At 39.3% G+C, this 21,586-nt stretch overlaps 1 protein-coding gene across 3 annotated transcripts in view; it reads left to right on the top strand.

Annotated features, from left to right (window-relative positions):
• Nucleotides 1-21,586, top strand: part of LOC131689902 (protein FAM13A) — a 137,231-nt gene that overhangs the window by 90,593 nt on the left and 25,052 nt on the right. The window contains exon 1 of one of the 3 annotated variants that reach the window (XM_058975285.1): nucleotides 5,324-5,690. The exons of the other annotated variants lie outside the window; for them this stretch is intronic. Within the exon in view, the coding sequence (XP_058831268.1) occupies nucleotides 5,595-5,690 (96 nt within the window). The 5' untranslated portion in view covers nucleotides 5,324-5,594. Of the gene's footprint in view, nucleotides 1-5,323; nucleotides 5,691-21,586 lie in introns of those variants that run through there. 3 annotated transcript variants of the gene reach the window in all.

Below are 21,586 nucleotides of genomic sequence, written 5' to 3'. Positions count from 1 at the left end.
TCTTCTTCAGATTACTAAAGATCTAACGGAACGGTTCTCGCCTGTGACCGAAATTTCAAAGGTCCGCACGGACAAGATAAGGGTGTTGCTAGCCAACTCAAAGCAGGCAAACGATATTGCTTGCTGTGAGCACTTTACGCGGGATTATAACGTGTATATTCCAGCTGTAAAAATACAATCTGAAGGCGACGTCACCGATGAGAGTTTGACGTGCGAGGATCTGCTGCTGTACGGGGCTGGCCGTTTTAGAGACCGCTTACTTCAGCCAGTGAAAATACTTGAGTGCAAGCGTTTGCACTCAGTAGTAGTTGCGGGGGATTTTTCAAAAATATACCCCCAATCAAACTCTTATCGGGTGCCCTTCGCTAGTACCGCTTTGACGAATTACATCCTCTTGCACAAGAATCGTCTGAGCGTCTGTTTGTACCGCGGGTCATGAATTGCAAAAAGTGTAAACAATTGGGTCACACAGCTACCCATTGTAGTAATAAGGCCCGCTGTGGAAAATGCGGGGAGAATCATCTAGATGATTCGTGCAGTAAGAAAGTCGAAAAGTGTCCTTACTGTGTGTAGAGTCTGCATGATATCTCGGCATGTCTTGCGTACAAACTACGCGGGGATAAACCGAAACTTTCCCTTGCGGGACGATCCAAACATTCTTTCACAGAAATTCTAAAGAAAGCTACGCCACCATACTCAGCAAACATCTATGCTCATTTGCCACCTGACGAGGGCAAGGGTTATGACCCACAAGAGGGAACATCTACTAGGGTGCGTAGAAGTTATAGGAAGAGGAGCAACATTTCCTCTCCTAAAGTTCCTTGTACCCTCGACGGGGCTCCGAAAGTGACATCGATTGGAAGTGTTGCAACAAAAACGAAGCAAGTAGCTCCCGGTCTCTGAGGATTAAGCTCAGAAAAGGAGTTCACAGTACTTCCAGGAATATCAAAAATCCCAAGTGTTCCTTTGTTTCAGCTCGAGAATAATCACAGCACTGGAATTATCAAACTCTCGGACATAGCGGACTGGATAATAAAAACTTTCAATATTACTGATCCTATTAAAAGTCTTATGTTAGCTTTTCTGCCTACAGTAAGAACATTTTTGAAGCAGTTGACTGCTAAATGGCCCCTCCCTTCAGCGATTGTATCCTTCGATGACTAACTTATCGAACGAGGTCACGGATTTGGTCACTGTTCTACGATGGAATTGCAGAAGTATCATCCCGAAAATCGATTCCTTCAAAATTTTAAGAAATAGTTTGAGTTTCGATACATTTGCATTATGTGAAACTTGGTTAACTTCCGATATGGATCTCATTCCACGAATTTAGAATTATTCGCCTGGATCGAGAGACCCCCTATGAAGGAGTGGTTTTGGGGATCAAATAGTGCTATTTCTGTTAAAGAATTAACCTTCCCTCGATAACAGATAAGGCGCGGTTGGACACCGACGGCTACATGACATCTTAGAATCCCTACCTGCACCGCGACTAGTTTTAGGAGACTTTAACTCTCACGGTACAGCATGGGGTTGCCTCTATGATAGTAACCGGTCTTCCTTAATTAACGATCTTTGCGATAACTTCAATTTTACAATTTTAAACACGGGTGAAATGACACGGATTCCTGTTCCTCCAGCGCGCCCGAGCGCCTTGTCTCTCTGCTCAACATCGCTGCGGTTAAATTGCACGTGGAAGGTTATCCCTGATCCCCACGGCAGTGACCATGTGCCGATATTGTCTCAATCAATAACGGTTCAAGGCCATTGAAATCAATCAATATTTCGTATGATCCCCCACGAAATATCGATTGGAAGAGCTATGCTGCCGCGATATTCGACAACATCGAATCTACCCAAGAACTTCTTCCGGAGGAAGAGTACAGCTTTTTGGCTGGCTTGATTCTCGAGTGTGCGAATCAAGCTCAGACTAAGCCAGCGCGAACATACAAAAATGTTCTCCTAATCCGTGGTGGGAAAAAGAGTGCTCAGACGTGTATGCGGAGAAGACCGCCGCGTATAAGACCTTCCGGGACGACGGGTTACCCGCTAGCTATCGATAATACGCGACGTTTGAAACGCGAATGAAGATTTTGATGAAAGCGTAGCTACTGGCGCCGGTTCATTGACGGCCTAACGGGAGAAACATCGATGAGCACTCTTTGGGGTACGGTCCGGCGTTTGCGAAACCGATACAGCACCAACGAGAGCGCGGAATATTCAAACCGTTGGATATTCGATTTCGCCAAGAAGGTTTGTCCGGATTCCGCCCCGACACAGAAGATTTATCACGCCGCGTCCCCTCACGATAGCGCGAATGAAACACCTTTTTCTATGGTGGAGTTCTTACTTGCTCTCTTGTCTTGTAACTATAAAGCTCCAGAGCCAGACAGAATCAAATTCAACTTGTTGAACAATCTGCCAGACTCTGCCAATTGATTGAAGCAGATTGGTCTTTCGTAGATGTCACATTTTAAAGCACCCGTCTTAGCTAAAGACCTGGGATGGAATTATGCGAGGAAACTCAAACTAATACAATCTTGTGCGATTTTACACATCTTCCCCAGAAAATATGAAATGTGCTTTCTAGGATTCTTTGAACGGAGAGTTTCCTTGAGCTGAGGCTGTCCGAAACACCAAGGTAATGATAGTCTTACGGGCGAGTTCCGCGACGTAAACTGAAGCAGGATCATTGAGTTGAAAGAGGTGGTGAGGTTTTGATTGAATATATAAAAGCCAGTGGGCTGTTGAGAATTGTCCCATCGGTGTAAAACATCTTGTTGCAGTCGACTTCTCGAAATTTACTATAAATGTTTGGAATCACTTGCGAACGTATGTGATACTGGATTCCACGAATCTCATCCTTCATGAATGTGTATAAAGAATTTAGTTGGATCAGAAGCATGAGGGAGATTGATAAGGTTGGGATAATATGAAGATGAATTGATATTTTGTGCCATGTAATCGAAATACATGCAAGAACATAAATCGGGTTTGAGAATTGAGTTTGACAAACCTGTCGAAATTTGAAATTACTAACAGGTTCAAGACATCACATTGGATGAGCAATCGCTGGGAGAGGTACCAAAATCGATTTTCAGCAAAAGGACGCCCGCCAGCATTTCTGGACTCATTGTATGGGTCGAGTACATGCAGCCCAAAGCAACTATATTGGATTCGCTAAAGTGTTGTTTACGATCACGATTTCGCGAACGAAGTAATATTAACGCGTGTTTAATAAAAAATGAGAATTTTTGAGTCTTGTAGTTAAAAAATAAGAAAAAAAATTTCAGCGAATTCAATATTTTTTATTAATAATGTTTATTCTTCAAAAAACGTCAATGAATATTGGAGAAGGGGCTTAGCCAGCCGTACGACGTAACTTAGTCGCGATGCTCTCACAACAGCGCTGGACGGCACTGACGTCAATCTTCCAGATCCTGGTGATCAACTGCCTCGTATCCAATTATTTTTGAACACTAGGGCACTGAGGGAGCCGGAAAAATCTTCAATGGGACGGCACTGGGGCAAATTGGTCGGGTTCCTTTCTCTCTGCTCAAGATACTCCAGCGTCTTCTTAGCGTAATGGGAAGTCGTCTTGACCAGCCAGAAGACGTACTTCCCATCCGCATGATGCTTTTTTAAGAACGGCAGAAGAATTTTCTCAAGACACTCCTCCTGGTACACTTGTTGATTGATGGCCCGACCGCTCGGCTTGAACCACGGCTTTGTAGTACCTATGCCCGACTTATACGATTTATATTTTATTTAAGGGGGGGGGGGTGAGGCCGACTTGGCGCTGGAATAGTAGCTGTTATTTCCTGGAATTTGGTCTTCGAGAGCGGAAAGTAACTTGACGCTGGACGACGACCAGCACGAACGACGTCCCGCGGTAGTTCTTCGTAATCCACCGGCACTGCGATTTCACGATTGCTATCTGCTCGTCCGAGTCCTCCGGGAGCGAGTCTTCTTTCGACAGATGATGTCCTCCATCTTGAGGGTTCGGTGAATCAAGGTATGGGAGCAGTGATATTTTCGGCCGGCGTCACGCAAACTCCTTCCTTGCTGTCGAACAGCTTTTTCAACGCTTCCTTCTTCTTCTTCGTCATTATCTTCGCCGGGCGGCCGCTACCGACCTTCCGCTCCGCGCTCGGGGATACCAAAGTGTGGTATTCCCGTGGTCTACCGTAAACTTTTTTCCTCGATGACCATGCGTTTCATAAAACCGTACAACACGCTCGCGGAGTGGTTACTGTTTCGACGCTATCTTCGATTGAACTGAGAGCACTAGAGCGAAAAGAAACATGCCACCCATTTCTAGGGAGTCCAGAAGGCAATATTCCTGGAGAGAAAAAATTTACTCTCTTCACTATAATTACAGAAAGGTATTGAAATCATTCTCATTTTTAATTGAACACCCGTTAATCTGTCAAGATCTGAAATGGATAGATAATTTTGATATGATCTATTCATTCGCAAATTATATTGCACGACCGTAAAAATAGCTCTATTTCAGATGTCGCTGTGGTCGTGCCTTGTACATAATCCTTCAATTTATGGTATAGTTGTTAGTCTTATTTTGGGCAAACTTTTTATACCTATGATTTGTTTTTTTTTACTTGAGTGACTTGGGTATCTGAACGTGTGGGGATGTCAAAAGTAGTTTTTCTCAATATATTTTCCATATTAGTATTAGACTCCATAGATAACCGTACATTCAAATATTCGGGGTTTGATTAGGCGTCGAGTTTTGGAGTGATTACACAGCCTTTCTTTATACGAGGAATACAAAAGGAACACGAAGCACTAAAATGTGATCATCCCGGCTGGGCGGCAACCAACAAACTGCTTATTGCTGTTTTTCTTTTAATTTGCGATAAGACATTGCGGGTGTGATAAACAAGACAATGCAGTCATAGTCCCGATTTTTCTTTACTTCCGATAAGTGGTCACCCACACATACCGTTGGAAGCTCGTTTCGCGTATAGAAGTAAACAACAAGATGTTATTAATTGAAATGGAACGCGTACAAGTCTTTCACTGCAGTGTGAACAGCTACTAGAGACGGATTTGTTTCCTCTCCTCACTTTATCGCCAATAAGTGACTGTGCCCAAGTAGCAGGCCTTTGGTCTGGTTCAGAACGTAGACGACGCGACCTTAAATTAAAACAAATAATACTGCATATTCCCCACAGTAACATCAATCTCAGCTGTTTGCCACTTAAAAGCTGCCATTTTTGCATATACGTGTGAGTGTGTAATCGACGGACGTCCATGCAGTAGTGTATTATTTTTGCGGGATTCAATTTTTGCCTCATTCCGTAAACAGTTCTCGCGTGATAAAGACGTGAAATTGAGCGCGGGAATTCCGACCGGCAGCCGGCAAGCGAAACAACGGGGCGGAAGAAACATCTTTATAACGATTTGGAGCGCGAAAAAAAAAACTGTTCAGTGAATTAGGACTTTGCATTCGGGTTGAGGGCAAACCGAATTGATAGTGACACGAGAACTGCAAATCTGCTCCGGAGACTAACAGATTTGCTTGATTGAATGATTTGGCGGACGCTGTACTTTGATCGCATAATTCATTCAACATGTTATGTGTACAGCCCAGTGAGCTTAAAAACGGTTCGGTGGAACTAATTCAGCGATTGATGTACGCTTGTCAGCTTCGACATTGGGAGACCAGGGTAAGTCGCTTGAAAGTTGTTTACTTCGAAAGGAACGTTAGGCAGGATGGAATTCTTTATTACTACATATCGATCTATGTGGTTTACTTAATGGCGGGTGGGATCTAGTCTTAACATGAAAAAAACAATAGTATGAAACGACGTTACGTAACATCTTGACTTGCTCCTGGAAAGAAGCTATCAGAGCACTAACCTGATCAGAAACACAACATAAAAATTACAAAATTTTATCTCACGTTGTTACTTGTTATAATTTCCTGCTATTGTATCTACTTACGAGACCAAATTTATAAAACAGTTTACTACGAAAATTGCATTCCGTTATAAATTTGTCATTACATTCTGATCGGGAATCTAATCTTTTTAGTATCAAATTAGTTTCTCACCGAACTCCTAGCAAATTTACTGAGCAATTTACAATTTTATTCGTAACTATTAAATAGAAATGTTTGTTTATTTCGGCGCAAAAATCTTATGAAATTTAGTCACGTACAATTATGGTTTTGAAAGGTTAATACCTAGTTTGTTCAATTCTTTTATTCGTTTATTTGACACGTCTCATAGCGGTACCGTTTCTCATGGTAAAGAGGGATAAGTCTATCTTTGCCGGGAGACATGTTGGTAGAGTTGAGCGATTCGCAGTAATAATGGCTAAGCTCGACTCCTACCAGCAGAAGGCAAAGAAGATTTTAAGCCTGTTTCTAATGACCCTGCCACTTCTAGTTTTCCCGTCTATATATTTCATATCGTTGCTCTCACTTGAGTATTATGGCTCTAAATTTTCATAATTTTCCCTATCAGTAATCTCTAGCTAATTGAATGTCCTTAAAAAGTGAACAAATATAATTGCACAAAAATATTGGATCTCGCGGGCAACTTTTTTTTTGCGAGCGGAGACTTTCTTCCACGTGGGTGAAAAATTTGTCTAGTTGTATACTGCGTCAAGGGAGTCGTTTAATTCTCTTTTGTTTCCACATCCACTTCGAAGCTGGCTTGGTGTTCGCAATCAAATGTTCTTCCTGCTTAACCAGTATAAATCCATCGTCATTGTTGTTACCTTCCTTGCCGATGTTGCTTACAGTAGATTTTGGGGATGCTTCTTTTGCAATTGTCATTATGGTCTGAATAGCTGCCACACATTTGGCCACCGTTTGTGGTTCAAGTATTGGTATTGAAACCTTTGAATTTGGTTGGTTTGCCGTAGGTGAGTTGGTAATCGGTTGAGACGCATTATCCTCTCCATTTTCCGCGCAAGGTTGTCCATGATGTGCTGTCTGATTACAATACTTGGAGTTTGCCCCATTCAAATTACACAAAAATATTACATAAGACTAGCATTTAACACACTAACATTACATTCTTTACTCCTGCTAAAAATAAAGCCACTTATAACCAAACATTTGAAAAGGACCTAATGTTTTGCAACACCCAACACGTACACAACGCAAAATTAGATTATGAAGAATTGTGATGATTTTACAACAATTTATAAAATACTGCTAACTGATTACAAAAGGGCCTATCTGATTATAAAATGACCTAACTGATTTAAAAAGGGCCTAACTAGCATTACACTCATTTTAAAGGGATTATAACGTAGTATTGTATTGAAACTGATTGTAAAAGGCTTATAACAGCAGCACAACACCTTCTCAATCAATTAATCGAAACTACAACTACTTTAAGCCTAACTTTTCCAATATTTACATACAGTGCCAATTTGATTTTACGATGTTCAATGGGGTTAATTGGGTCAACAAATTAGATTAAATTAGTTTTCGGTGTCATATCAGACCTGAACAGTATTTTTTGTGTGAGGTATACTGCCCATGATCGCATATTTGTCCCGTTTTCTTTGGTATTTCCTATCTTTATGAGACTGATTTGCGATCATGGGCAGTACAAGTAGAAGCAATATGCGCAATCAATCGAAGTAAAATAGCATCAATTTTTCAAATAGGAATATAATGAATCTGACTAAACCTTCTTTGGCAATTTTCTCAATGTTTTCGTTATGCGGAAAGACCCTTTTCAAATTTTAGGCTAGACTTGCTGTGTTACGTTTCCGACAAGTGTTGCCAAGTTCGCCAATGAAAATTGTTTCATTTTGAGTTAGTTTTCATCTTTATCATTTTGTATGTTGATTCCTCTTCATCAATGAAGCACAACGTTTTTGTAATGTCAGGGGTATCTACACTGGAAATATAAATTTGTAAATATAATGAAATTGATCGTGTAATGCACGAGTTCATTCGTCATTTTCTACAGCGAAGTATTTTACTGTATTGTAAATAGTAGGTTTCGTTCATTTCATGAATGGCTGCTTGGTGAACGAAAGATTTCGTAAATTTTACATATTTAGCATAAATTGCACGAATGTTATCGTTGATAACGACAAAATTTTACGTAAATGAAACGAAATGAAACGTTTATTTCAATCCATGTTTGCGCATATTGCGAACGATTTTGTTGGTTGCACGAATTCGTTTCGTTCATGTTAGGAAAGTTTTCGTATTTATTAGCATATTATTTTTTTTTTCATTAAATTTTTTGACAACCATGAAATCCTTCTTCCTGTAGTAATTTTTGCTTCTCATTTCTTAAGTGCAAATTGTCAAAATAAACCAATAATGAACTGGAACATTCTGACCTAAAATTGAAACAAAAACCTCAAAGTTTGTTATCTTAAGATAAATTTAAATGCTAAAATTGTTATATGTTTTGAAAAGTTGTTATATTTCAAACTACTGACCAACTCAAGAATTTCGTTCGAACTTTCAAACAACTTTAAATACACTAATTTAGCTACTATAAATCCATAGGAACCCTAAATATATTGAAATATTTCACCACACTAGTGTATGTACATCAATAATACCACAAATAGATTGAACATGTTGTCACCGCCAAACGCTACCTTAATAAGTGTACATAAGTGTTGGATCGTAAAAAAAGAGCTCGGCAGGAAACATTTTCTAACGACCACGTGCACGAACTGTCACAACCGATCAGTCCTCGCGGTAAAATTATTGTCCGATAATAACCTAGAACTATTTTTAGATTTCTAAGCGGCGGTACTAATTATCTTTCAAAATTTTTCGTAATTGGAAGTAGTCCACCAAACAATCACGTAAACAAAAAGCATGCCAGGATTGATAATGTCACCAAGAGCAAATTATACAGTCGCATTAGGACAACGGAAGGATAAACTACTGTGCTGTTTCGTACCACATCGCTTAGTATCAAATCCAAGGTATATTGTGGTTGTTGTATTTTGTTACCCAGAAACGAATTAGGTATGTGATTCGATATTTACGGTGTAGTGCTACAAACCTAACCTCTAAAATTCAATTTAAATAGAACTGTTTTCATTCTGTGCGGAGGTGTAGTGCGTTGTTTTCTACATTGCCTATTGAAAACAAGTTATCAATATATTCAATTCGACGCAGTGACAGAAGCTGATAAGGCGTTTGAATGATAAATAGGTTCATTCTCATTTGCAGAAATTGCTATCGTGGGCGGTTTTATAAAAACAACGATGAGCTGAATGTGTTTCATACGTGCGGCCATATCACTTGGTGGAAGTGGGGAAGAAATTTTACTCGGTTTGATTATTTACGGGGTGGGCAATCAACATCTGACTACACTTGAGCAACTTACATAATTCTCTTCGACCATGAGTATTTATTTTTTATTTTTCAGTAGTTACACTAGTATTAGTACTAGGAGTAGCACACTTTAAGGGGAGGTTCTCATTCAAATGACCAAAAAGTAAAATTTGGATTTTTTTGTGGGCCACTGAAACAACATAGAAGGAAACAGTTTTAGGATTGAAAAGGTTTATATTTTCGTCCTAATTTACAATTTTTTCCCTCTCCTAGGCTGACGGGTTTGACGGTATTGAAAACATCTTCAAGCATATTTGAGCAGACACCTGCTTTAAGATGGTTATTGCATTACGCCTCGATAGTGGTGCATCGAGGAGACCGAGAGGGCTTATGGGCCTTTTTTATGTTTTTTGTTATTTTATACTCTGCACCAGCCTAAACTAACAGTCAGCTAAGAACCTGTGCACACTGGCGTGGACGATTGGCGGGTCGCCGTGAATTGACTTTTTCTGTGGGCTGTGTTTGCAGACATTGTTCAACAGCTTAACGGCTGTCTTTTTGAGCACGGCTCGCAGTGGGAGTCATTGTGTGTCGATTTATCGGTCGATCTCGTCAACGTGCACAGGCGCATTAAAAATTAACAGTTGAACCCTATTAGTTGTGTTGTGTTGTAATAATTGTAGTTTTTAGTACTAGTGTAAAATTGTTATGTGCTAGTCGTATGTCTATCTGTGTATGTGTTCGTCTGAGTATTTGTGACATATGGGTCAGGGAATGGATGCAGAACTGGCTTCTATGATAGAATAGTGGGTAATCCTTCTTTGGATCACTTTTTATCGGTGTTCAATTCTTGCATTCGATTCGACTCATTCGGATTGGATAAATGAAGGTACGATTAATTTACCGACGCACATCAATCATCCATTCCCCGTCAGCATAGCATGAGAAACTTTTAACGGAATGCAATTGTCGTTAATAGTAAATATATATCATTTTCTGGCATTTAGACTATTCCAAGTAGTTTTATTGCATGTTACATGTGTGTTGTTCAAATAATACTCAATAATAATACTAACTCTTCTCTTTATTTCATTTTGTTTTATTCATTTTTGGTCTCATGCGTCACATTCCTATGATTGACCTCTCCGAGTTCATTCATCAAAAAAGGGTAACATTGCTGCCAACAATGACTATTCGCTACCATCAGACGTCGCCAGGTTTTAGAAGAATTGAGATGTACTCTCATACTCAATTGAATCAGATAAGTAGGAACGACCAAAAACTGCAAGTAGCATATTACACATGTCTTATTTTAACACATTAATTATTATTTGTATTAACTTATTATTTACAGGTAACACACATATCTCAACACACAACACTTCCCATACACACGTAAACATTCAAACTCGCAAATATACAAATGCTCGACAGGTGACTGGGCCAAGTGCATTCACTCGTAGGATCTATCATTTCGATGATCGCCTCGATTCTACGAAACCAGTGCACAATTAAGCTGACATAAGGTAGTCGCGTCTGGTGAATGCATGTAACCTGGAAGCCCCAGACACGACAAGACGAGACGGACAGATGACGGACTGGACTCGACGGGGCCTAGTTCAGAGTTTTAGGCATTCTTCAATGCACGGCTAGCGACATAAAAAAAGAAAGGATGTGCTATGTGTGGTGGTTGGCTATTCAAGTATTGGTAGAGTTTGAAGTACTAATGTATGTCTTTCATGTGATGATCATAAATTCAGCTGTATCTTGTACCTATCTAATCTAGTACGTCTCTCATATATTGTCCTTTATTTCTTCTTTTCGAGTTCTATACTGCCATTCTACACCCGCCTTCAGCTGGGTCAGCAAAGATGGTGATAGTGAACGTCTTAACACTTACACATTCTCAAACGCGGTCTCAAGCATGAACCTATAAAAAAGCCCTCGCGCACGCGGTTACGTATCGATCACGTCCGGAAGTCTATCCTTGATCCTAGAAGCCTAGGTCCATGCCTTCAGCTGGACCAATTAAGAAAATACGCTCATACCTATTAGACAACACGTCTCATGGCGACATGACCGGGAACCCTATCGAAATAAACGATCCCACTCTCTGCCAGAATTCTAACCGCGCACTGAAAATTTAATATCAGACTCACGGTTCGCGCGACCATTCAAGAACACACGTTACAAAATCACGTCAGCGCACAAACGTTAGAGCCCCTCGCGATTTTTCAAGCAACCTACGCCCACGAACTCGCAAACGTGATTACACCCCGGTGATAAGGTGAAAATCTCAGCACTCATAAACTTAGCAACACGATCTCAAGCGTCAACCTACAAACTCCCGCGCTCGCGCCATCGGGATCGTCCGGAAGTCTCTATCCTCGGTACCAACAATCTAGGTCCTTGTTAATTAATAAAAAAACAATAAAATTGAAAAATAACTCCCATATCCACTAGACAAAACGTTCCATGGCGACATGACCGGAAACTCTAGTGATATGGGGTAACTCTCTCCCTGTCAGAATGTGATCCGTACACCGAAAGCTAAAGATCAGAATGACGGTCCGCGAATATATGGGAGGGTTTCAAAATCGAATTTATACACGCGAAGTCACATACGCGCGAGCACACGTGACAAACACGTCAACATACGAACGCTTAAGCCCTTCGCGATCATCTACGCACACCTATGCCCGAGATCGCGTAAACTTGATAACACTCCGGCAATTGTGTGAACGTTTTAGTACTTACGACGTTACAAATGCGGTCTCAAACGCGAACCCGCAAACGCGCGCGATCATGAATCGGTCACGTCCGGAAATCTTTAGCCTTCATTCTAGCAATTTAGGTTTATACTTTCAGTTGGACCAATCAAAAAAAGAAAGGCACACTGTTATGAAATAAAATTTATACACGCGAAGTTCATACACGTTAGCACACGCGACATACAAACGCGCACGCGACATACAAACGCACACGCGACATACAAACGCACACGCGATCGAGCACGTTAACGTACAAATGTTCGAGCCCTTCGCGATGATACACGCGATCGCGAGTCCCTACGTCCGCACATACCTGAACCGTACAATGAATATCACATTCAGAATCACGGCCCACTACAATTGGCCTAATGCAGTGTTTTATTGGGCGACATTGCCTGTCTCGTCTGCAAATTGTAGTATGTGATTCTGACGGGGAGCCCTTCCGAGAACCTAGCTCTACAGCTCCAGTAGGACAACTCTCGAAAAAAAACGATTTGTTTGGTGGAAGTTGTGGGTGATATTGTGTTTTCGAGCATACCAAGTAAATTTTCTAAATTTTAAATACTTTGCGTTATTTAGGGTGATTTTCAATCTATTTCCCGAATGTTTATATTTTTCGATAGCGCGTGAAGAGAGCTTTCAGTATCCGTATAGATATTACATCTATCCACAAACAAAAGTTATTTTTTAAACAGTTTTTAATAATGATGCGATTGGGGTAAGTTGGCGGTGCTGCACACGGGGAAAGTTGGCGGTACTATTTACAATGCAAAAAAGTAATCAAACATTTTTATTTCCGGAATTCACCCCAAAGTAAGAAAATCTTTTTCTTGTGTATCTCGCCAATGTAGGAGACATTTATTCCGCGCAATTGCATGAAGTATTTTGAAAATTTGCTTTTGAATAGGGAGTACCCGTCAAAGTCAAAATGCAAAATGCAATATTGAAACTGAAATATAATAGCAAATGTCGGTTAATATACAGTTTTATCGAAAAGACATTCAGTACGTTCCAAAAGGACCCTTGATGTTATTGAATCTCCATTTGATTGTTTAGTTTTTGGCGTATACTCAAATACCGCCAACTTACCCCGAGGCCGGGGTAAGTTGGCGGGTTTTCCGCCTCACATATTTTTGTCTCTAAAAACGAAGACAATGCATCAAACACATTAAAAAAATCAGAGATGTTGCCAACAGTCTGCTCTTTCATGTCGCGTGTTCTATTTTGCAAGATCTACCTATATTAAAGCGGGAAAAATTGAAAACTGAAAACACCGCCAACTAGCCCCGGTCTCCCCTACACGAGAAGTTACATACACGTTAGCTCACGCGACATGCAAACGCTCACGCGATCGAACACGTTAACGTACAAATGCTCGAGCCCTTCGCGATGATAACGCAATCGCGAAGTCCCTACGCCCGCACATACATGAACCGTACAATGAATATCACATTCAGAATTACGGCCCGCTACAATTGGCCTAAAGCAGTGTTTTGGTGGGCGCCATTGCCTGTCTCGTCTGCAATTATAGTGTGTGATTTTGACGGGGAGCTCTTTCGAGAACCTAGCTCTACAGCTCCAGTAGGACAACTCTCGAAAAAAAATCAGCTAAATTGCTTTAGTTTATTACTTTCATGCCACTAAATCTAGTTGTAGGTTAGCAATTAGATATTTTTAACATTGGCACTAGCAATAGCACTAAGTGTAGGGGAACATGGAGAGACTTGACCAAGCGCGAGATTCAACAATTATCAATAATGTGTTCTATTTGGTTCTTAATTTTTTTTTTAAATATTTTTATACTTGTTTCGATCCCATCAGGTATTTTTAAAAGTTTGGAGTGAAAAATCCTTTCCACATTGAAAATATTCCGTAATTCATGAATTTGCGTTAAATGATGTAATTTTTTCTCGGACATATCTACCAGAGTAATTATTTTTTTGGAATTCATATACCATGTTATTCCCTATGAAGTAGTGAAATGATTTTACATTATTCAGAATATTGGAATAGTTATTTAGAAAATTGAGCACGACATGAACATGCCATGTAATCATTACAGTTAATCCCAAAAAGAAATGCATAAAAAAATCTAAATTGATGAACACAATCCTTTCATATTTTTTACTGGTGCTAAGGACCTCGACAGTACAGAAAAAATGATTACAGCATGTTTTATGCCATTATTTTTTGTTCTGATATTTCAATATTCTCTCGATCTCCCCGCGGTGAGGAGACTTGACCCGAAAAACGATCACAGAAATTTAGTATTATAACTTTTGGAAAAACAAATTAATAATTCTGGAAAAAAATCATGAATGCGCACAATACTTTCGCACATTACATTTTAACGAATTCTAGGGGATGAAAAACTTTTTTAGGGATATGCGAAGGTTTAATTGAAAACCTGGTTATGTCTCCCCAAGTTCCCCTTATCTGTACGGTATATACCGAAGACTTGATAATAAATATAAATTGTATTAAGACTCCTCCAAGCTAGACCATGTGGGTTGAAGCCCCCTATGATCAGACTGGTTGCAGGAAAAATCTCAGTTATATCTTTGAGCTACTGGAAGCTTAATGAGTCAGAAAATAATGAATTGTATTTTTCATTAGCTTTGATATTTTGTATACAAATAAATAATTAGTTATAATAACTTATTTTCTATTGCAATTAAAACTTTTTTTTTCCGATTATAGACTATAGAGCGCCTCCTTTTTCGCGTTAGAAAAATCTCTTTTTGAAAAATCTCTAACCCTATATTCGGAGTTGTGAATCGAACCCAGGTGAGCTGCGTACAAGATAATGGATTTACCAACTACGCCATGCCCGCTCCCACGATTGGAAATTTGCTAACCTGATAAAATTTGATTGAGAATCAAAAATATGCATAGTTAGCATACTTTCTATTCCCTTCTCTTTTCTTCTGCTGTGATTTTTATGCATTTTCATGCATATATTTCTAGTAAGCATTCAATGATGGATAGACCGAATATGTCAAATGCATAAAATTTACAGCAGAAGAAACGAGAGGCAGATAGAAAAGTATGCTATCGATGCATAAAAAATGTTCTGCGTGTAGGATATGTCTAAGGTTCATTCAGAAATTACGTAACGCTTTTAATGGGAGAGGGGGTAAGACAAAAAGTGACATATTATGATATATGAGAGAAGGGGAGCAAGCTAGAACGTAATATAAAATGTTTTGAACGAAGAAAAATACTTTTTTAAGGAATTAGTGACGATGAGCTTACAAACGGTTCTGCAATTTCCCAACAGCCGTGTAGTAAGTAAATGCAGAAACTGATATATCAGTAAAGTAAGATTTGTTTGCTGATTTTCAATAAAATATTTTCCGAGTCTCAGCTATAAAACGTCACTTTTACCAAGATCTCACAAAAAATATTGTTTACTGAGATCTCAGCTGTTGAGATTTCGGCAAAAGATGCGAAAAAAGCTGAGATTTGGCAGAAAAAATTAAGTGTGTATACGAGACATTGGGGTTCGATGGGTCCATTGGCAGGTATTGGTGCTATGACGGTGATCACGATTCTGTTGGGAATTTATGAAGACATCCTCATAGTTCCTCGATAGCGGAGTGGTTAACGCACCCAACTAGAGACTGGGAGATCGCAAGTTCGATTCCTGCGTGAGGACATATCTTTTTCTCAGTATGTCCAAAAAAGGTGAATTTTCACCTTATTTTCTTTCTGACCGTTCCGGTCATTATTTCACTGTTTATTTCCCATTGGACGCGTTCCTAGATACTTTGAATAAAAGGAAACACACTCATGACAAAACAAGGAATATAAAACGGCTCTATCCCATTTGGCATAATGTCATTTGGCATAATTCCCTTTGGCATAATGCTATTTGGCATAATGACCATTTGGCATAATGGCAATTTGGCATAATAGTCATTTGGCATAAAGGTTATTTAGCATAATGGTCATTTGGCATAATACCATTTGGCATAATGGTCATTTGGCATAATGCCATTTGGCATAAGAGTGATTTGGCATAACCAATTAGCACCCCGCATTTGCTGAATGTGCGCAAACAAGGAGAATGCCTATGCGTTATGAGTGCAGGGAGAATGATGATTGACGGTCCAGGAACGATCAACATGGTCTACAATACATTGCACTAGTTTATTTCGTCTGATTTTTACTATCGAGGGGTGAACTGCACCCTCCACGATGCTGCGTTCCCTTTGGTGTTTGCTCTGATGACAAGCAAATCAGAATCTCTCTATAGAGCAGCATTGCCTAAGCTTATCGAAATTGCTGATAAGATCGACGTTGAACCGCATCCAGAAGTGATTTTAACAGATTTAGGAATGTTTTTACCAATGCGTTTGTCGCAGAGTTCCCTGGTTCAAGGCATAATGGATTTTTTTTTCATTTAAGCATGAACTGGTGGAAATATATCCAACAAAATCGTTTGTTGCAGATTTTCAACAAAAATGAAAACTATATTAATACATGCAAAAAAAACATCAGTACCGACTGAACCTACTGGATTTTTCAAGTATGTTGAAGAATATTATGTGTTAGGCAAATCTAGACTAACAACAAAATCAGGTCGAGTTAAAACATGATGATGAGTTATGTTCTATCAATGACCATGCGGTAGACTTGGATGCAACGCCCAACTCCTGCTTAGCAGAAGGCAAAGGATTCATATTTCCTTTCGATCATGTCCATATGAGCCTGCCTAGTCGTTGTTTTCCGTTCTGAGATAACTGATTCACTCTAGAATACCTATCCGTCTTTCAGTTTCATTACTTTCATTTCTCTTAGTCTTAAATTTGCCGAAAATAGCCAACAAAATCGATACAGTAGAACATGCGGGCAATTAAAAAATAGTAACATAGTAACACAAAATCAGGTCGAGTACATACAACGGAACCTTTGTATCATCCTGATCTTTGGTCGGTTTACCGAAACGTGAAAGATGGAATCCAACGTACCACCAACCAAATTGAAACATGGCACGGTCGTTGGAATCGTCTGGTGGGTCGCAGTGCTGGTCAGATGCATATCATCGAAGAACTGAGACTAGAGGAAAAATTTATCGCTTCACAAATCTTGGTGCATATGTCACTAATATCCGAGAAGAAGCGTCGTACCAAAGATCATGCGAAACTCTGAAAATTTTTGACACTATTGATTATCTTAAATTGCAGAAAATCTGGGTTCGCAATCAAGACGATTTTTTTAATTCAATTTTCTAATCCCTATGACAGTTAATACGAATAAAATCATTGAATATCATTTATTTTGTTTTAATTTGCACATAAAATATTCACCCTCGGCCCTAGCTGCCCATTAAGGGATAAAAAGAAAAAAATTGCGCATAAACTATTAAAAGAAACAGAACAACTAGAACAAACGCTTAGTTCACTGAATTTATTTACACAAGGATTTTAAAAGTAAAATTTGTTTTAAGTCAGATATCATAAATTGTGGAAATATGAAATTAGGAATTTGCAAACTTTCGCATTAAAGAACAGCTCATAGTTAAAAGAAGGATGAATTTTCAGTAAAGTTTGTCATTTATCTTTCAATAATTAGTATCAATACATACTAGATAGTTCGGTATAAATCATTGATGATTTTCCCTTCTTTTAAACATGAGCTGTTCTTAAATAGAAAGATTGTCAAAATTTCTATTCAAAATTTACATAAGTAGAATGAAATCCTTAGATGCTACTTTATCGTTAATCCAATGTTCATTTTGCCAAATAAATATACCATATACCAAATAGCGTTATGCCAAATGGCGGTATGCCGAATGGTCATTATGCCAAATTGCCATTATGCCATGTCACCTTTATGCCAACTGACTATTATGCCAAATAAACATTATGCCAAATGGTCATTATGCCATATGACATTATGCCAAATGGCATTATGCCATATCACATTATGCCAAATGGGGTAGAGCCATATAAAACTGTTTAAGCCTGAGAAGTGGATTTACTATGGGATCATATCAAAAACACAATTTTGATTGGAGGCACCTCTCAATCATATCCAAATTATGCCATTTTTGGCCAAATTTTCCCAATTCTATCAAAATTAAAGTTTTTTTCATAATGTGGAGAAATCTAATGATAATAAGGCCATTACAAATCTTTTTTAAGAAATATGTCACCCCCCCCCCCCCCCCCCTTCAAAATTGCTGGAAAAAATCAGGGGGCAAATATTTTTTTTAATAACCTCAATTAAAAAAATTGTCACCCTTTATAAAAAAACAATAGCTTTCATAGAGTTTTGCTTTTCGTCATTGAAAACTATTCTAGTAGTTTTGGAAATTGCCATGATTTTTTTTATTTTGACCAAGAATGGTCAATATGGTAGATAGGACGTCCGAATAAAATCTTCGATCCAGTCTAACATTAAACGAAACGTTTACTGTTCGCGGAAGGAAGGAGCCGCTCGTGAATTCTCAAACAAACATCTCATGGCAAGGCTAACAGACCGACTTCTGAATCGATCCCACGCAACAGTCGATAGAGATCGGTAGTTGCATTCTAAAATAATTTCTATAAGGAAACAATCTGAATTCACATTAGACTCCTGGCGATTTATTTGTGGTTTAATATTCAATATGCATGAGATTTACCGAAAGGCTTTGGAAATTTAAAGATTTAATATGGGACCTTCCATTTAAGACTAAGCTTGTGAAAATCGAATTACCCGTTTCCCAAGGAACCGAAGAGACTTTAAAGAAGAGTGAAATATTCCAAGAACTAGAAACGCAAAATTGTCGAGAAGGACGCTGGAATCAAAAGGACTTTGTCTGACCATCAGCGATCAAGAAGGCTCTACCAAAGCTAAATGTAGATCTTACGAACAAATGTACCATCAGTACTTACCGCAGGAAGAGCCGGGAATCCATTATCCATGTTAATGTTTGTAGCCTTGGAGTGACAGGAAAGATGAAAAGTATGTGAGGATATACCCACAGCGACCATCAAGCGATCTGGTACAGCATTTGAAACGGTTTGAATGACGAGTGAAAGTGGAAAACAGCGATCTTACACAAGGACGTGTCCGTCGAAGAATTTAAATTTGGGGGCATCCTCTTCAACCTGAATGCGAACGAGTTAATGGTAGTACTAACAAGGGCGTGTAATGCGACCATACCGAGAAATGGGAGACCGAGAAACGGTCGTCGGCTGTAATACGACGATTACCGATTTACGTATAAGTTATTCCGACCTTGGAGAAGAAGTTAGAGTGCTCGTAGTGACACCGAAAGAGGGAAACGAGCTGCACGAGCCCCTTTTAACAAAGCAGTCGGGCAGAGCAAGAAAGCTTGAATTGATGAGCTTTGCCACAAAGCCAACGCGAATTCTCGAGGAGACGCAACTTGAACCAATCTTCGCCGTACAGTGAGGAGGATGATCACGAAGAAGAAGCTCGAATTACCGAAAAGTAGCTGATCGAGATGGCGAAAGCCATGAGTGGAAGAACCCAGTACCAGCCTCTCTCATATATCGCTGAAAAAAGCGATATATGAGAACCTGTATATGTTCAGAATGATCCGATAACTGGAAGCGACAGAAGCTGATGCTGCTTCCGATGCCAGGAAAACTTGGAGATCTTCCAGCGTATAGGTCAATATGTCTCTTGGTACTGTTAGAGAGAGTAATCCTGAACAAGCTAACCAAGTACACGGACCGTGAGAACGGCATGTCATGCAATTCGACTTCGTTATAGGCAGGTGATTCCACCCGAACGGTTGTGGGAGCTGTGATGACAACACAGAAAAGGATATCGCTATTGCATGTTGGTTACCTTAGACGTGAAGAATGCTTCAATAGTACTAGCTAGGAAGCAATCGTTGTACAGCATGAGTAACTCTGCAGGATATTACAGAGCTACTTTCAGTACCGAACACTGATCTATGAAACAGACAAGGGAGAATGACAACTACGACTAACGTTCCTCGGCCCGACGCTGTGAAACGCAGTGTACGATGGATTTTTAAAGCTGAACCTTCTCAGAGATGTAACGATTTTCGGTTTCGCGGATAATGTAGTGTTCCAAGTAATCTAAGAATCACTAGAAGAGCTGTAGGCACTCGCCACGGAGACGATTGTCCATCATAAAACAGAGTTGGTGTTTGTGAATGTCTGAACTGTTATCTAGAAAGGAATCGTGTATTACCTGTTAAAAAATTGTACTTCGACATAATTTTTAAAAAAGATTTGTAATGGCCTAAACATATTGGGATCATCAAGAGATGTAGCTCAAGAGATTATTTGTCACACCCACCTGGTATCCTTCAATAACAGAGTAGCACTAACAAAGTTCAAGATTTTGAGCAAGTCTGGTCCTGGGTCTAGTCTAGTTTGCGCAATCAAATAATGAAGAGTTTCTTTTTAGTTGAGTGTAGCTGTTTGTAGGGCATAAATTGCCTGGTCATATTGTACTAATGATATGACGAGGTTAAAAATGTTCAGTTAGAATAAGGCGATCATTTTTTTAGATTCCGACAATATTCGATTCCTTACCATGAAATCTTAAATCATCAACTTAGCGTGTTGACATCCACTAAACAATCTTATCGGTGTAATCGTGGGATAATCGCTTCCAAATGCACGCGACCCGTACCGCGTCAAATTACATTGTTTTCAACTCGCAGCAATGAACGCAGCACTTACATTGTACATTCATAATACCTAGCCGTTCACAACGTGCGTTTTAAATCGGAAATCGCAATCCTTCATTCTCAATCAGGCAACTCATCATAAACCTGCCCAGTAAGTGCGCCGTGAGCAGTGTACAAAATAACTGTCAGATTTGATTTGCGGCGATAATTAGTTTTGTGATAGCTAGCTGGAATACTGATATTTATTAACTGGTATGTGGTTACTTTCGTTCCATTTTATTTAGAGTGTTGAGCTCATTTCCCTCATATTTCTATTATCGGCCTGCTCACCTGAGGATGATGGTCATTTTTGAAGTATTGGATTTGACTAGTGTCTAAGTTAAAATGTAAAAATGTTACGCAAATTGAATCTCTTTTATCATCGGTCTAATGTCAATGCTGTTTAATCGATATTCGTTGTATAAACCACCACCTCTGTCCAACTAACGAATGCGGTTCGTTAGTTGGGACGATTAACTGATGTTAGGAACGGGAGCTAAAATGCATCTGTCTGATTGCCAAAATTAATTTAACATGGTTTTTTGACATTGAAAAACGCTTAATTCCGGATTCGCAGCGGTTATTTAGTATGCATTCTACGTTTGAATTTCAACCATCTGATAACTTTAATCTAAGACAAGGTAACTCCTAATACGATTAGGAGCTCGTCTTCGTCAGCCGATTTGATTTTATGCAAATTCCCAAATGGGAAAATTTTGGACGATGCCAAATTTTTTGTGTATAAGGACACATACCTTACATAAAACCTTACGATTTGATTTGCTTGAATTTGAAAGTGGGGGAAATTAACAAAAAATGTGCAGAACCCTCATTATTAGGGCCTACATTAGC

The sequence above is a fragment of the Topomyia yanbarensis genome, chromosome 3, assembly GCF_030247195.1.
Source record: "Topomyia yanbarensis strain Yona2022 chromosome 3, ASM3024719v1, whole genome shotgun sequence".
NCBI lineage: Eukaryota > Metazoa > Arthropoda > Insecta > Diptera > Culicidae > Topomyia > Topomyia yanbarensis.
The sequence above is the reverse complement of the archived record's forward strand: the minus strand, read 5'-3'. Positions and strand labels throughout refer to the sequence as shown.